The sequence below is a fragment of the Colletotrichum graminicola genome (genome assembly GCF_000149035.1).
Source record: "Colletotrichum graminicola M1.001 genomic scaffold supercont1.50, whole genome shotgun sequence".
Lineage (NCBI taxonomy): Eukaryota > Fungi > Ascomycota > Sordariomycetes > Glomerellales > Glomerellaceae > Colletotrichum > Colletotrichum graminicola.
This window is the reverse complement of record NW_007361054.1, coordinates 48,623-64,739: the sequence shown is the minus strand read 5'-3', so window position 1 is coordinate 64,739 and position 16,117 is coordinate 48,623. Positions and strand designations below refer to the sequence as shown.

At 54.8% G+C, this 16,117-nt stretch overlaps 7 protein-coding genes across 7 annotated transcripts; 2 read left to right on the top strand and 5 right to left on the bottom strand.

The window, feature by feature from the left end:
• Positions 1–474: 474 nt before the first annotated feature.
• On the top strand, positions 475–2,538 carry GLRG_09564 (serine carboxypeptidase; the record flags this gene model as incomplete). The annotated part of the gene is made up of 2 exons (XM_008100249.1): positions 475–900; positions 961–2,538. The coding sequence occupies 2 exons, from the start codon at positions 475–477 to the stop codon at positions 2,536–2,538; spliced, it is 2,004 nt and encodes a 667-aa protein (XP_008098440.1).
• A 449-nt stretch (positions 2,539–2,987) lies between these two features.
• Positions 2,988–3,760, bottom strand: GLRG_09563 (uncharacterized protein; the record flags this gene model as incomplete). The annotated part of the gene is made up of 2 exons (XM_008100248.1): positions 2,988–3,658; positions 3,742–3,760. The coding sequence occupies 2 exons, from the start codon at positions 3,758–3,760 to the stop codon at positions 2,988–2,990; spliced, it is 690 nt and encodes a 229-aa protein (XP_008098439.1).
• A 762-nt stretch (positions 3,761–4,522) lies between these two features.
• On the bottom strand, positions 4,523–4,905 carry GLRG_09562 (uncharacterized protein; the record flags this gene model as incomplete). Its single annotated transcript, XM_008100247.1, has 2 exons — positions 4,523–4,561; positions 4,621–4,905. The coding sequence occupies 2 exons, from the start codon at positions 4,903–4,905 to the stop codon at positions 4,523–4,525; spliced, it is 324 nt and encodes a 107-aa protein (XP_008098438.1).
• A 241-nt stretch (positions 4,906–5,146) lies between these two features.
• On the bottom strand, positions 5,147–6,462 carry GLRG_09561 (vegetative incompatibility protein HET-E-1; the record flags this gene model as incomplete). The annotated part of the gene is made up of 3 exons (XM_008100246.1): positions 5,147–5,460; positions 5,786–5,982; positions 6,041–6,462. The coding sequence occupies 3 exons, from the start codon at positions 6,460–6,462 to the stop codon at positions 5,147–5,149; spliced, it is 933 nt and encodes a 310-aa protein (XP_008098437.1).
• Positions 6,463–8,825: 2,363 nt separating this feature from the next.
• Positions 8,826–10,263, top strand: GLRG_09560 (formamidopyrimidine-DNA glycosylase domain-containing protein; the record flags this gene model as incomplete). Its single annotated transcript, XM_008100245.1, has 4 exons — positions 8,826–8,844; positions 8,894–9,068; positions 9,121–9,170; positions 9,224–10,263. 4 exons carry the CDS (start codon positions 8,826–8,828, stop codon positions 10,261–10,263), a joined length of 1,284 nt encoding a protein of 427 aa, XP_008098436.1.
• Positions 10,264–11,606: 1,343 nt separating this feature from the next.
• Positions 11,607–12,132, bottom strand: GLRG_09559 (cupin domain-containing protein; the record flags this gene model as incomplete). Its single annotated transcript, XM_008100244.1, has 3 exons — positions 11,607–11,635; positions 11,679–11,819; positions 11,922–12,132. 3 exons carry the CDS (start codon positions 12,130–12,132, stop codon positions 11,607–11,609), a joined length of 381 nt encoding a protein of 126 aa, XP_008098435.1.
• Positions 12,133–13,550: 1,418 nt separating this feature from the next.
• GLRG_09558 (vivid PAS protein VVD) lies at positions 13,551–14,243 on the bottom strand (the record flags this gene model as incomplete). Its single annotated transcript, XM_008100243.1, has 3 exons — positions 13,551–13,961; positions 14,016–14,153; positions 14,214–14,243. 3 exons carry the CDS (start codon positions 14,241–14,243, stop codon positions 13,551–13,553), a joined length of 579 nt encoding a protein of 192 aa, XP_008098434.1.
• Positions 14,244–16,117: the final 1,874 nt, after the last annotated feature.

Sequence of the window (16,117 nt, the reverse complement as noted above, 5' to 3'; positions counted from 1 at the left end):
GAGTGCCCCCCCCCCCCCCCCCCCCTCGGATCCCGGCACCTGTAAGACGATCCCGTCGACGCAAACACTCAGCGGGCCGCGTGCGTCTCGACAGGCTTGTGCCGCCCTGTTCAACTGGGGAAACTTGCTGTAAAATTAGCACCAGGATGCAGGGGGCTCGTCTGCCAAGCCGCTACCCCAGCGGGAACACTGCGAACCTTCAAAACATTAACATTCCTCTGCCGCCCCCCGTTCCCGTCCCGGCAGCTTTGTCGCTCCTCCATTCCACACACCCTCTTCCTCATCTGTTCGGCGTCATTCCTTCATTAGTCTTCAACAATCTCATTCGGAGTCCAGTCCGCACATCCGCACCATAACGTGGGCGTCTGAATCGGACCTCGGCGACGACGGGACAGCAGCCACCACAACTCGAGCCCCGTCGTCCGACCCCGACGACAGAGGATGCGCCCAGGTCACGATGCAGGTCATCTCACCATGCGCCTCTCTCACGCTGTCCTCGCCGGAGCCGGCCTGCTCTCTACCTTCGCAGCCGCCCAGTTCCCCTCCGCCGAGGTAAATCTGACCACCATTACGTCGCCAGTCGATGGCAATGTCACCATTCGGTACAAGATCCCCGACGGCGCCTGCAAGACCGCATACGACTCTCAGCAGCAATACACAGGATGGGTCACCGTGCCCGGCCCCTTCCCGACCAACATGTTCTTCTGGTTCATCGGTGCGCGCGAGCCCACCGAGGCCATGACCATCTGGCTCAATGGCGGCCCGGGTGTGAGCTCGCTGTTCGGCCTGTTCACCGAAGTCGGTCCTTGTGAGGTTGTCGAGAAGGGCCTGGATCAGTACGAGACCGTCGCGAGGGAATGGGGCTGGGACCGCGCTACCAACATGTTATTCATCGACCAGGTACGTACGCCCTGAGCCGCTCCCCGAGCCCTTGCCTAATCTCAAGCTGACCCTCTGCAGCCTAACCAAGTCGGCTTTTCCTACGACATTGCCACCAATGGCTCCATGAACCTCTTCAATGCAAACCAGTCGAGCCCGCCCCAGCCAGTCCCCAACGGCCAGCCGCCCGCCACCTTCCTCAACGGAACCTTCAGCTCCCTGAACGTCAACAACACCACAAACACCACCGCCACGGCCGCAATCGCCATATGGCACATGCTTCAGGGCTTCTTGGGCGCCTTTCCCCAGTACAATCCTCCCGACAACAGCTCCCTCGGCATCAACCTCTTCGCCGAGAGCTACGGAGGCAAGTATGGCCCCGTCTTCTCCGATGTCTGGGAGACGCAGAACGAAAAGCGCCAAAACGGCTCCTTGTCCGCCAACAACACGCTCGAGATCCACCTTACTTCTCTGGGCATCATCAACGGCTGCATCGACGACCAGATTCAGGCCGAGTTCTACCCTGTCATGGCCAGCAACAACACGTACGGGTTCAGGGCCATCAACGACGTCCGCGCGAGCTTGGTCAACGGCACTTTATATAAGTCGGGCGGCTGCTTTGACCTGATTCGGCAGTGCCGTACCGCCGAGTCCGTCTTCGACGCCAACAACACCGGCGGCGTGGCCATGGTGAACAGCCTATGCTCCCAGGCCTACACCACCTGCAACAATGACGCCGTGTTACCCTATGCCGACTCCGGCCGTAGCTGGTACGACATGGCGCACAAGACCCCGGACTCGTTCCCGCCAAACACTTACCTCGAGTACCTCAACACGGCGGCCTTCCAACAGTCCATCGGATCCACCATCAACTTCACCATGACGAGCCAGGCGGTCCTCTCGGCCTTCGAGACGACCGGCGACCACATGAGAGGGCCCTTGATGCCGAAACTGGCCGGCCTTCTCGAGCGCGGCATCCGCGTCGCCCTCATCTATGGCGACCGCGACTACATCTGCAACTGGCTCGGCGGCGAGGCCGCCTCCACCACCATCGCCTGGCAGGCCGGCCCCGTCTACGGCCGCGGCTTCAGCGCCGCCGGCTACGCCCCCATCATCGTCAACGACTCGTACATTGGCGGCGTCGTCCGCCAGTTCGGGAACCTGTCCTTCAGCCGCATCTACCAGGCCGGCCACTCGGTGCCCGCCTACCAGCCGGAAACCGCGTTCCAGGTCTTTGCGCGCGTCATCATGGGCACCTCCGTCTCGACCGGCGACCGAGTGGACCTGTCGAGCTTCAACACCTCGGGCGACGCGTACGCGACGCATACGGACAAGCTGCCGAGCTCGCCGGAACCGACGTGCTGGCTGCGGTACATGCAGGGCTCCTGCACCGGCGAGCAGGTCAGCATGATTGCGCGCGGCGAGGGCACCGTCATCAACGGCGTGCTGTACAGCGACTCGAGCGACTGGCCCCTGGCCACGCAGGCCCCGACGTCGACGCAGCCGGCTGCCTCGTCATCGTCGACGGTGCTGACGGGGCTGTTCACCGCCACGGCGACGCCCAAGAGCGCCGGTGCCGTCAGCAACCCGAGGGACTCCTTTGCGGCCTTGGTCGCCATGATTGCCGGCGCGGTGTGCGTAGGCGTCGGGGGTCTGTAAGGAAACCAAGTTCGGGAGAGAATTTTGTACATGGTATGGCGGAGGAGCCTTTGGATGGGGTCTAGGTGCATCCAGTGATTGGGCGTTCTTTGGGATTCGGATGCGGACAAAAACTTGAAAACGGGGCACTGCATATATGTGCGGGACGTGTTGGCTGAATACTTTAATGATACCCCTTAATGATAGCTATAATGGCAACGATTTTGCGCCCCTTGAGTCTTGTTTCTGGCTCCGTGTTTTGTAATGAATTGGTAGCATTACGTCTCGAAAGCCACATCTGGATTGAGTCGTATTCCAGGAATCTACACGACGGAGGAAGAACGGAAGAAAGGATAGAGGACAGAAGGGATCAGAAAACAGACAGAACAACGGATGAAGGAAGGGAGGAAAATAATCACAATCTCTCTATTTACATGCGTACAAACTTCCCGGACCCCCAACCCAAAGGTCTAGCCGTATATCAGTCGAAGAGCGGCCTCGTTAAACCGGAAAACGATGAGTCTAGAGTCACATCCGATCACAACAGTCGACCCTCGGACAGCTGTCTTTTCTGAGCGGAATTCAACCGGCAGCCACAATAGGTTCTGGCCGTTCCAAGTGATCCAGCAACGATCTCGACTGACGCCAATACCAATAGTGCTGAAGGTTGTAGCACTCTTGGCAAAGGCTATGGCGCCGATATTGGTGACGATGCAGGTGCTGCTGAGTTCGGATGGCAATTTGCCTGGCCCGAATGGCAAGTTGCCAGGCTCGGAAGACAAAAGCTGCATATCCCACCCTTTTGTAGGGACTACTCGAGCGCAGCCGCCTGTATTGATCTTCCATACCCTGAGTTCATTGGACGATGCCGACACTACAAAGGCCGAGTCGTGCGAGAAGACAGCAGATCTGGCCCAGCTCACTGTGCACCTTTCTAGCTTTTGAATACTCTTGCCTGTATCAGTACGCCAGATCTGAGCATCTTTGCCATCGTCGGTTGATGCCAGGACCAGTGATGAATCGTGTGAGAAAGTGACGAATTGAGTCGTTTCAGTTTTGTTCTCCAGCACTTGTGTACACTCGCCTGTATCAGTACGCCAGATGTAGACTGTATCGCTATTTGATGATGCCGCTATAAGGGCTGAGTTGTGTGAGAAGGCGACCGCTCTGAAGCGATGGCCGTCGGCTCTGAATTCGTTGATACAATTGCCTGTCCTAGCGCACCAGACTCGGGCTGTACCATGATCTTCCGATGCTATAAGGGCTGAGTTGTGCGAGAAAACGACTGTACTGTAATGTTCGTTGTTGCCGCCTTCAAACTCTCGGATACAGTCGCCTGTAACAGTGTGCCAGGTCAGGAGCCTGTTGTCCGATAACGATGCTATCAAATCAGAGTCATGTGAGAGGATAACCCAATCGAAACCACCGCTGTTTTCCTCTCTTTTTATAGTATGATTTTTTTTCTTCTTTGGTGTTCCAGATCCTGATTGTCCCATCCCCTGATGTTGACGCTATAAGGGCTGGGTCATGGGAAAAGCCAGCTGAAACCGCGGCTCTGTAATGGTCTTTGAACTCCTGAATGCACTCGCCTGTATCCGTGCGCCATATACAGATTCTTCTGTCTCTAGATGCTGATACTATATAGGCCGAGTTCTGGGAGAAAGCAACTGACCGAACGATATTACTATGGACAAGTTGCTGGATACACCCACCTGTATCTGTACGCCAGACTCGGGCTGTTCTGTCACGGGATGCTGACACTATGAGGGCCGAGTCGTGGGAGAAAGCAACTGACTCTACCTTATCGCTGTGGCACTCAAGCTTTTGCAGGCACTGATCCCAGTCTAGTTCTGGTTCTGGGTGGAGGGAAATCCAGGAGGGCATAGTCTCTGCGAAAGTCCGACGCACTATGCTTCTTTGGGGTGTGAAGATGCGTGCAGATGAATAAAGTTTAAGAGGTGCGGTGCTGACCATGTGGACGTTTGAGCGGACGAACTTTTGCGCATCACCCAAAAACTTTTTGAAGTGCGCCGCTGTCCAAGTGCTGTTATTATTCCTTGGTCAGCCATCATGTACTCAGCGGGTCTGTCTATGTGCACTTACTGCGGCAGCGGACTGAATTGCCCGAAGCATGGCGACAATCTCATAGGCCTTTCCAAGCCAGGCCAGCACTTCAAACCAGTGTAGAAAATGGCGGCAGAGGAAATCGTAGACGGTTTCAAGAAGGTCTGCCCCAGAGTTCGCCTGCGCTGCATGATGTGTCCAGTAAAGACACGCATACTTGGTTTCCGATGACAGGCAAGCATCAATGTCCAAAGAGCCCACCAAGGACCGGGGAGTACCCGGCTTTTTCAAGTTCAGGATGTCCTCTCTGAGATGCTTGCCCATGACACGGAGGCAATGTGTCGCCGTTTGGCGATGGACCTCCCTTTCGTCTATCCAAAATGGGTTGCTGTCTCGGTAGTGGGGATCTACTAAGAAATCGCGAAAGGACAGATGAAGCAATCGTACAGGAGCAGCAGAATTTTCGGGAACGTCTAGGACGGAGTGAAGCATGTCGAGCCTGTCTTCGACGCTATTTTGAGAAATATTCAATAGCTGCGCCAAAAGAGCGGAATTGCCATTTTCACTAGGGTTTGAAAGTTGGATTTATCAGGCCAGACTGGAGATAGTCGTCTTCTTCTGAAACAGAGCTGTTGTACTCATCTCTAATACGCGCCAGTTCGTACTCCAGAAAGGCTGATATGTCGTGTTCAATAATCGGGGCAGGTATCTCATGAAGAACCAGGTTGTTATATGTACCTTGTACTGCACTGAACCCTAGTCGAATAGGCAGTTCCGGCCTGCTAGTGAGGAGAACCTTGAGTCGTGGAGACTTGAGAGCCTTTCCGGAGGAGAACAAGTTGATGATGAGTTTGATATCATTGTCTTGCTCACACTCGTCTAGAGCATCAACAACAATAACAACAGAAGCACCCTTATAAGCTCCTTGAACTTTTTCAAGAGGTTCGAAGATAAGTCTTTTGAACTGCTCTCGCAAAAAATTTGGTGTGTATTGCTGGATCGGCATCGATCGCGCCCTTCACATGAAGAGCCAGCATTGGCAGACGACTCACTAGCTGTGAGGCTATCGTCGTGAAGCATTTGGATGCGTGACCTCGATCACCATCGCCCCTCTTGAAGAAGAAGCTAGCGCCTAATTGGTCTTTTTCGGCCAAGGACTGAGCGATAGTGCGAGAGATTGTTGATTTCCCCGTCCCTGCCATACCATTGAGCCAAAAGACGGCCTCTGCGCTGGGGTCGTTGGTCCATCGATCCAGCTCCTTCAGGAGTTCTACCCTGGTATTTGGTAGGCAAGTCGGGTTATGCTTTTCAGCGTGGGAATCAAATGAGGCCTCGGGGGGCGGTTGGTAGTTTGTCGAGCACGAATTTCTGGTCGAGGCTGAGTAGAATCGTTCTGTGCCACTAGCTGATTAGCCTATGGTACCTGACAGCGGTATAGCAAATGGGTTTTGTAACGTACGTCTGGTCAATTTGTAGCCCCATCGAGATCATCTGCGTGTATCTCTCAATGTCCCGCACCGTCTTTTCGACATCTCTGCTCTGGAAAGGCCACTTGGAGGCCCGGACGCCGAACCGGCGCATTGCCTTGCGAGTGTCGGAAGGGCGAAGCTCAGCATCGAGGGCCTTGAGCCGTGACGCAGCTGCCTGGGCGGCACCGACCAACGTCTGGGACGTTTTCAGCGTGGCGCCATGGGGGCCCTCGAGCAGCTCCGAGGCACTCTCAGCGACGGTTTTCAGGTTGAGGGTCTCCTTTTCGACCCGGTCTATCTCTTCCTTCGCGTTCTTGACCTCTTTGGAATACTGAAGGCATACTTTTGCAATTTTCGTTGATAGTTCAACAATGGTGGCAATGTTGACCGCGAGGCCGAATGCTTCTGCCATCTTGGAGATCAGAGGTATCTAGGTCCGACCCCTCCCAAGCATCCGCATCATGCAGATTTATTGCCTATATGGAAATTCGGATAAAACTCTGGATGCAAGCCTGACGGAAGTCTAGACAAAATATGGACGATGATCTAGATGAAAATCCGGATCGAGTCAGACGAAGAGAAGAGCCTTCGTTTGAAGCTGGCGTCGATAATGGCGGGGTTGCGTGATTATGTGGTCGATAAGGCAGCAGCAAGGCACGCCATGGTTTGGAGTCTGATATCTCTAGTATACTGAAAGCCGCGATCACGCACAAGTAGTTTAGAAAAACTAAGTCACATGTCTGTAATGTCGATAACAAAATAGAGCTCTTAAACAAGCCATTGTATTTGAACATCTATGTAATTCAGAAGTCCTAGACTTACCATTGCTGCGCCAACATCATTCGACATTGCATATGAATACGAGAGCCTAGCAACTTCAGTTAGCCACTGTTTGCAAGACACGACTTGAAAAGAAAACAGTGTATGAAGCGTCATATCAGTACGGAGGCCTTGTCAAAGGCATTATCATCAAAGCATATGGCTATGGAGACCGTCGTGAAAATTTCATGATCATCATGTAGACGCGGGGGAGGGATGGTGTATGTAGATGAGGATGAGGAAGAAAAGCAGCTTACCTGTTCGCGCATGATTTGCTGGTGAAAGATGGAATAATATGGGATCCAACATGGGTCTGGAGGTCAGATTAGCCACCTGCACGTCTCCAATGGTCCCAAGAAAAATGCAGTTGTGAGGTCGTTTGATCAGAATGACTGGTAGTCAACGTGTCTCAGCTTCGCCGTTAGGCTCTGACATATGCTTGTCTTTGGTTTATCGTTCATCATAAGAACGGAGCCGTGGGTAGGCTGGGGATGGTGAAGGAGGAAGAGTCTGCGCTTACCACTTGAACCATAAAGCCCCCCCCGAGAGTCTGTCGTTTGAACAACTGTGATCTGGAAATGGTTAGCGATGTTCATGCATCATCGTCTTTCAGAAAATGGGTATGATTGCCAAGTTCAGTCGTTGCATGAATGGTATAAAAAAGGGTTATCCGCATTGGAAGATCCAAATCAGACTCGTCATCTAATGTACTCATCAGGTAGGCAGTGGGGGGAGTGCAAGAAAAAAAAATGTAGACCTACCAAGACTGGACCAGGTGGAAGGCGGTTGCGTCGAATAGCTGCACTGGCAGCAGAAGCCATATTTATAGCAAAGTTCCCATCTCGACACTGTTGCGGGCAAGTCAGCCTCCTGCACAGCAAGATGTGTCCCGACAAGTTGAGTTTTAGGCTAGGAATCAGTGGGCGAGGTTTTCTAGGCCTGCCACAAAACGGCTTGTCTGCTCATGGCTGAGTCCCTTATGGGTACTCTCGGAGCCCAGTGCCGTTTCATCATGTAGTGATGAAGGGAGAAGATGGGAGTTGGTATGTACCTTGTCGATCAGGTATTAGATGGCTATTGGATTCCATGTTAGTTATGGTGATCCCACGAGTACACACAGCACACGGAAATGGGTGGTAACGAGAACAGTCAGAAACAGCCAGTTTTTTTCAACAGCAAGTTTCAGCCGGTAATTCCAACCGTACATTGTACGAAAAAATGATCATCAGGTTCTCGGTGGTGGGAAAGGGGGCGGGAGCAGTGTAAGGCAGCGTCTGCGGGCGCATCGTACCTTTTGTCAAGCCATCTCAAGGCGGGAACGTGGCCATATGAAGCGCGGCGTCAGAAGGATCTGCATATAAAACCTGGGTTGCTTGAGTTAGCGACTTTTGCTCAAGAGAAGCGCGAGGTCCAACAACGAAAAGGTATGTTTGTCGTGTCCTATCAGACTGACGTGTAAAACAGAGGTTTCATTCCATTTAGGTCAAAGACTCTAGTTTGCGGTGTTTGCGTGTCATCACCAAGGATTGGGGAGGGTATAGCAGAAGAAATTAGAGAAATAGGCGCGCGCTGCAGACTTACCGGATCATGCGAGGCCACGTAGCTCTCCCTGCCGCCGCCGCGTTTTTTCGCGGCGTTGGTTGGTGGAAGAAGTGATCGTGTGAACGAGGAAGCTTGCCAGGAAAGATTTTTAAAGGTGAAGGAAAAATTGAGCCTCGAGTGGGGGTGACGCCGGCTGGGAAAAATTCGGCGCGCGCGGTCGGCCACGACCCACTAAAATGGACAGTTCGGGGACCTGGTCACGTGCACTCGCGGCTCGGAACGCGGATGGGACTGCGAGACCTCGACGCGTCCCGTTTGTCTGCGTCATGGATCCGCTCGTCTCCATCTCGTCATACCACCGAGCAGAACGGTTTCACGGCGGGTGAGTCGCGTCGCTTCACAATCGTAGACATAATGCCTGAAATTGCCGAAGGTACGACTGGCATGTGCCTCAATCAGACAGACAACTCATGCTCTCATAGTCGCCCGGTGCGTCCACTTCCTGCGCCACCACCTCCTGGGTAAGAAGATCGCCAAAGTCTCTGCCCCTGATGATGCCAATGTCTTTGGGAAGGTCGGAACCAGCGGCCCGGCGTTCGAGAAGGCTCTGAAAGGCCGGAAGGTCGTGTCTGTAGGCAGTCAGGGGAAATACTTTTGGTACGTCTCGGTTTCGCGTAGGACGACTGTCGGATGCTCATGGTTTCTACAGGATAACCTTTGATAAACCCCCTCACGCAGTGATGCACTTGGGCATGACGGGTATGAGCACCAACCCGTTCCAACCGCCCCGCTACGGGTCTGACACCTCACAGGATGGATCCACATCAAGGGCGACAAGACGGCCTACACAAACTACTACAAGAAGATGAAGGCCGGCGAGGCCGACGTCTGGCCGCCGAAGTACTGGAAGTTCCAGCTCGAGACGGACGACAACCCCCCCGTCGCGGCCGCCTTCACCGACCCCCGCCGCTTCGGCCGCATCCGCCTCGTGGACTGCCCCGGCGCCGACATCCGCAAGCACTCGCCGCTGAAGGAGAACGGGCCGGACCCGGTCGTCGACGTTGACGTCTTCACCGAGGCCTACCTCGCCGGCAAGATGCGCACGCGCCATGTCCCCGTCAAGGCGCTGCTGCTGGACCAGTCCCACATCAGCGGCATCGGCAATTGGGTCGCCGACGAGGTGCTCTACCAGGCGAGGCTGCACCCGGAGCAGTACTGCGACAGCTTCGACGTGGCCGAGGTCGCTCGGCTGTACGAGGCGGTGCGGTACGTGTGCCAGACGGCCGTCGACAAGCTCGGCGACTCGGACGAGTTCCCTGCCGACTGGCTGTTCAACTACCGCTGGGGCAAGGGGAGCAAGGGCGCGGCGTCGGCGCTGCCGAACGGCGACAAGATCGCCTTCGTCACCGTCGGCGGGCGCACGAGCTGCTACGCGCCAGCGAGGCAGAAGAAGACGGGGCAGATCGTGCCCTCGGCCAAGGAGGAGCCCCTCAGCGGGGACGAGGAGGCGCAGCCCAAGGTTATTTTGAAGAAGAAGGGGGTCGGCAAGAGGCAAGCGCAGGCGCGCGAAAGCGAAGACGAGAAGCCGACCAAGAAGGCACGCGGTGGCAGGGGTCCCGCGCAGGCAAAGCCCGGCTCGGAGATCAAGCAAGAGGGCGAGGATAAGGCGGGGGAGTCGTCTCCCGAACCTCCCGGGGCTCCGTCAAACCGGAAACAGAGGGGACCCAGGGCCGCACAGAAAGCCAAAAAACCCCCGTCAAGAAGCAAGAAGATAGCTGCGAAAGACGACACGGCGGAGACGCAGGCCGGGGACGCGGGTAGTAGACGGAGATCCCTTCGATTGAAGAAATAAACTATTGTGCCCTCGATCGGGGGTCCACACCAAGTCCTCCCCCCTCCCCTCTCCCCTCCCTTTCCAAACATGGCTGCCAACGCTCCCTCGAAAACTTCCGTGCGTAAAGGGACGGGAACAGGGATGACAGGCCTGCCTCCCCCACGTAACGCCCACCCCGCGCGGCGGTCCAGCCTTCACGGCTCCGACTCGACGTCCGGAGGGAAGGTTCCGAACAGCGCCATCAGGTGCTGGACCTCGTCCCGAGATAGCTTCTTCCCCTCGGCGACGGTCTTGCTCATCGTGCGGAAGTCTATCATGCGTTAGCTTTCTCCAACGGTCAACACCCCCCCCCCAACCCCATCTTTGGGATGACAAGCCTGTCTGCGGCTATTGGGGGGAGGGAAAGGAGGGGTTATTTTTGTTTCCCCAACTCACAGTCCATGTAGTACCCTAGTTTCCTCGAGTTAGCACGCGGGGGGGGGGGGGGGGGGGGGGGAAAATTTTTTGGGTGGCCCTGACCCCCCCGGGGGGGGGGGCCAAAAAAAATCGGCGGGCCCGGCCCCAAGGGTTTGGATAGGGAGTGGGGTAAGGGATCCGGAACCTTCGTTACTGCCCTTATTGCGGCTTTCATGCTGGCCCGTCAAGCTGCGCAATGCGGATGTGTGACACGGATGAGATACGCCGCATTGTTAGCTCCACGGTTGCTACTATCCATGAGGGCCGTGCATCCCAAAGGAGTTGGATTTGTCAGGCACTGGGTTTTAACGATCTCATCTGTGTTACACGTTACGAAGAATGATTTATGCGAACTTCATGTGCTTATAGTACCCACACATGTTTATGCTGAGACGACCATCACGCCTGGACCTAATTGATAACCGTCTCCTGCAATCACAAGCTGCGGTGCATGCCGGATTTCATCTCCACCGGACTGTGCAGAGTCACCTACACAGACTCGCTACATATGCTACGAGGCTGGAGTCATGAACCACGACGATTTTACTGACGGTGAGTCCGCGTGGAAGCTGAGGATTTCTATCTGGCCTTTACGGTTGCACACAGCTCAACCAGAGAGTTCTTGCCCAAGCCGGCATAGTCTACCCTGTGCACCGTGTTGCAAAGCACGGCTCCATGTCCCGCTTTGGGCAAGAAAGAGATTTAATTTGAATTGGGCAAAGCAACAATAGTTCGAGCTCTACTTTCCCGGCATCAACAACTTCAGCGTATTACGTATCCCTGCGTCGAGGGCGTCAAATATGCAAACACGCACTGAACCGTTTCGCCGCCGATTCAAGACACGCAAGCCTTCGTGAAAGCCACAAGAAAACCGTGGAATCTTGCGCCGCTTGAAGATTATTCACCTACTTGTGCAAGGGTCCCCGTCCGCAGTCTAATCTTTGGGGGGACATGTCTGTGGCTGTCGCGTGACGCACCTGGGGTGGAGGTCATGAAGAACTCGGCAGGCTCGGTCTCGGACGGGTTGGCGAAGGTGTGGATTGCCCGCGGGGGAACGACCATGAGCTGGCCCTCCTGGGCGTCGACATCCCCGTCGGGTGTCTTGAAGCGTACCGTTCCTGATTCGTCAAGTCCGTCAGTACGTCCGCTCCCCTTCTCCCGAGGTCGATTACCAGATCTCAGGCTTCGTGGTACAATCGCGGGGGAGGGTAAAAGCCCACCCTTGGTCACGAAGAAGCACTCGTCGTGGAACCGGTGCCAGTGCATCGGGGGCCCGGACGTGGCCGGCGGCAGCTCGAGCGTCATGCACCCGATCCGGTTGTCCGTGTTGCTCCCGTCCTCGAAGATGTAGATGGTCATCGGCCCGACGCTGATCTTCTCGCTGTCCTCCTTCTTGTACAGCTTCACCGGCACGGGTCCGCGGAGAGGCATGTTTGCGCGACTTTCTTTTTCTTTTCTCTTTCTTTTCCGTAGCCGTAGAGGTTTCGTTTTTTTTAGTCGTCTTTATCCCTTCTGTGGTCACTCTTGTCCGGTTTTCCTTCCTTTCTCTCTGGATCACGTCGCGGCCGGTGCTTGGGTCGATGCCTTTTATTCCAGTCCCAAGACAGACCGCCCTGCATGCAGGCTTAGGTAACTCGAGTCCCCGTTTCCGGTGCGGGACGGGGTGTGGGAAATCCGGACGTCCGTACTGCGGCGCCAATCGCGTCGGACGCCTTTTGGCCACTGAGCTCTTGCGCAGCAGGGTGCGGCCGGAAATGGCAGAAGGGGGGAGATGGAGGACGAATAGGGGAAAAGGCATGCGGGACTACGGTGCCTACGGCCACGAGCGCGGGTTGTTGCGGCTAACCCCCCTCCATGTATTCATTTTGTTTTCCTAACGCGGATGCGAAATAGGTGTAGTTGTCACACAAGCAGCATGACGTGTATAACGCCCGCGAACTGGCGGAATTCGTCGGGTAGTACGTGCTCTCATTCGAACGGGGAAATAAACTCCTCCGTAAATGGTTTTTTTTTTATACCAGGTTTACTTTCCGTCACAGTTATGGCGATGGTGGCCTGATGTTAATGGACGCCATGTGTAACGTCATAATCACTGCAGTAAGATCATTCTTCAGGACCATGCGTCCCAAGGCAACGTTGGACCAATTAGGAAAAGGGTTTGTTTGTCCTAAAAGGAAACGCCAGTGACTTTTGATTCGCCGATGGCCTATCTGTGCTAACCTATTTCGTCATGATCCAATATCATGTGCTGTACATGGTAGAAAAGTCCCAGAAAAAACTCCAGTCAAAGGCCGGTGCCTGACTGTCAACGCCATCGCAGATGCTTCGAGCCTCTTCCGTCCGTTTGAGATAGTAAACAAAACAATGCTTGCCACCCACGCGGGGAATACCTCCAGCGAGGTGGGGAAGGGGGGGGGGGAAGAAAGAAAAGAAAACGACCAGAATCTTCCTGTACACCTATAAGTGACTCCGTATCCCCACACGGCCAACTCCCCTTCTTATTCTTGCTGATGATGATGTTATGCTTTGGAAACTGCTCTTGGTAAACGCCGTAGATAGGAAACCTCGCCATACATTAAATAAAAAAATAAAAATAAAAATCCAAACGTCGTTTTTGTTGAGAGTTAGGACTTGCCTGAGCTCTAATTTCGTATGTGTGTACCATGGGTATCGTAAATGCCTGATAGCAGATGCCTCGCTCGTAGAAAGCCGCGACATACTTGTTGCCTTGTAAAGGAAAACAAGTGCTTGAACGTTGTGGACGAGCACCAGATCGATTCCGAAGGAGAAACCGATCAAAAGCCCGTTCACTTTTTTTTTTTTTTTTTTTCCTTTTTTGAATTTTTTAATCAGTTCTCCCGCTCCACCTGGAAGCCGACGGAGTAGCGGAAATCTTGGGAGTCCCAGCGGACGGGGATCATGGTGAGGAGGTTGACGAAAGGGGTGCCGTCCTTCCTGAAGTTGAGGACTTCGAGCTGGACCTCGTCGTTCATCTCGACGGCCTTGCGCATGCTCTTGACGGTTTCCTTGTCGACGTGCTTGCGGGCCGACTTCTTGCTGACCTTGCCGCCGGGCGCCTGGAGGAAGCGGCAGTTCTTGCCGAGGATCTCTCTGTTCGTGTAGCCGGTGAGGATGCTGAAGTGTTCAGAGGCGTACACGATCGGAGTGTCGGGTTGCTGGAGGTCGCAGAGCAGCAGGGCGACGGAGCAGTCGATGGCGCCAAGTTCGACCTTAGGGTTGGGGCGGCCCGCGACGCGTAGCTGAGTGTGTTGTTAGTTTGGGGGGTTGCTGATGGGGTGTTTTACTGGGCTTACAAGAATGCTCATCATGTCGAAGCCCGAGGGACAGTACAGCCCGGGGTACATGACAGGATCGGCGGCGGCTTGGGGTCGTCGCCAAGACGCAGCGTTTCCCTGAGAACCTTGCTCATTTTCGTTGTTGGAGAATTGATACTGAGCGGCAAGTCAGTTGCCAGTTTGGCAGACGCGGGGTCCATGTTACTCGGTACTCACCTCAAGCGCACACGACTCCCATGGATTCATCGTCGAGGGTTTCCGGTACTGAGTCCGGAATGATAGAACACGGTCCGTCCTCTCGGTTTGGACGCAAGACGTCTGGTATCGAAGCTCTTGTGTAGACATGGTGAAAGGCTGACAGCGAGCCCAAGTGCGATTATAAAGCGACGGAGCAGTGGACGGAAGCAGAATGGCAGGCCGGGGGGTCGGTTGATTGGTTTTGGAAAATAGATAGGAGCGGGGCCCGAAAGAGGTAATAGGAGGATGCGATTAGGCACTTTGCATCATGCGGCTATTCGTATGCTGGCAGGCTGGCAGGCTGGACAGGAGGTCAACGGCAGGTCGAGAGGATTTGATGATGGATGGAGGGGATCAAAAGTTTAGAAAAGATGACAGGTCATTGAGCAGATGTAGGATGGGACAAGGCGAAGTGATGGAAGGGCGGCTAGCTACTTGATTGAAAACAGATTGAAAACTATACACGTGGACTTGCTAAGCAAAACACGACTGACTACGGTACTTGGGGAACCATGGTGGGTGGTGACGGCTAGTGGGGATTAAGGCTACCGTTGTCAGCGATCGTGGGATACCGTTGGTCTTGATCGCGAGTTGATGCGTGGAACACGGTGATCGGGACAAGGGGCGTGTGGATAGAATCTCGAGACGAAGGGTCCTTGCCGAAGTGGTCCGGCGAGGCAAGCAAGCAAGCAAGCATGGACTACAAGATCGATCGGTACAAGGGAGGGGACTCTTTCTCCATCCAATCCGAGAAGGGGGTTTTCGGTCCGGTCGTGTAGGGAGGGGTATTACACCATTGAACCATTTGATTCAGTCAGTCTCTCTCTGTCCAGAGGTACCGGTAGGTAGTCATGGACTCATGGCAAATGGGAGCAACAGGTTCAGGTCCATATTCTCGGTTCGCAGAGGTTCCGCTTTCATGCCTGAAAGGGCTGCAAAGAAGGGGGGCGCCCTATCCACATCGGTGAAGGGAGCAGCAGAAGAACGAAGGCTCTGCCGGATGGGTAAGCCATGACGGCAATGGATCGTCACCTTGTCCGTAGTGTACACTGTACGGAGTACGTTCGAAATAGGTAGGCCAGAAGACCCAGCCAAGTGCTGTGCGGTTCAGGCGGGGTCAGACACAAGCTCGATAGGTAATCCGACAAGGGGTTGTTCGCCCACTGTCAGCATAAGGTCCTCGGATAGGTTCGTGGGCTCCATCTTTAGGTCGTCCAATTCAAATTGTGGCGAGTTGCGGCGAGCGGTGCGATGCTCCGAAGTGCTGGGCGTGTGGGGCGTGACATGACGCGGGCGGAAAGGGGTGTGTGAATGCTGCGTCGACGAAGTGCATCGTACATAGAATTCGATGGTCAGATTCGCGTTTGATCAGGCCATCATAGCGATCGCCATACGCAACAGTAACGGCTTTCCTCGATTCCCACACCGTCCTCGGACCCCTGCTCTGACTTCGCAGTCTACTAGGTGCGTCGTGTACCGGTACAGAGTACGGAGTACGTAGCTGTGATGCATCATCACCCTGCAACCTTCCCGAGCCTGATTGGACGCGCAGTCTGGGTGCACAAAAAATGGGCTGATTTTGCCCATGTTCGTGGTGGAGACGGCCACCAGCATCGGGACGGCAATCGACCGTTTGTCGCCGGAGAATCCTATTGTACCTGTCTGGCGGGCTTCATGCTGGGTGCATACGTGGTAGTACCGGTATTCATGATCCCCATGATCCGTGGAGCTTACATTCCCTTTTGCGGGTCAGGCATTCCAGCTTCAGCCCCAACATCTCAGGTCCCATTCCGTCGTCATTCCTCCAAGGAAGAGCCTCTCTGGGCGGCACATTTCCTTCAGAAGGGGCCCGGGGACGTCGTCGATGGCAGGACGATGGGTGC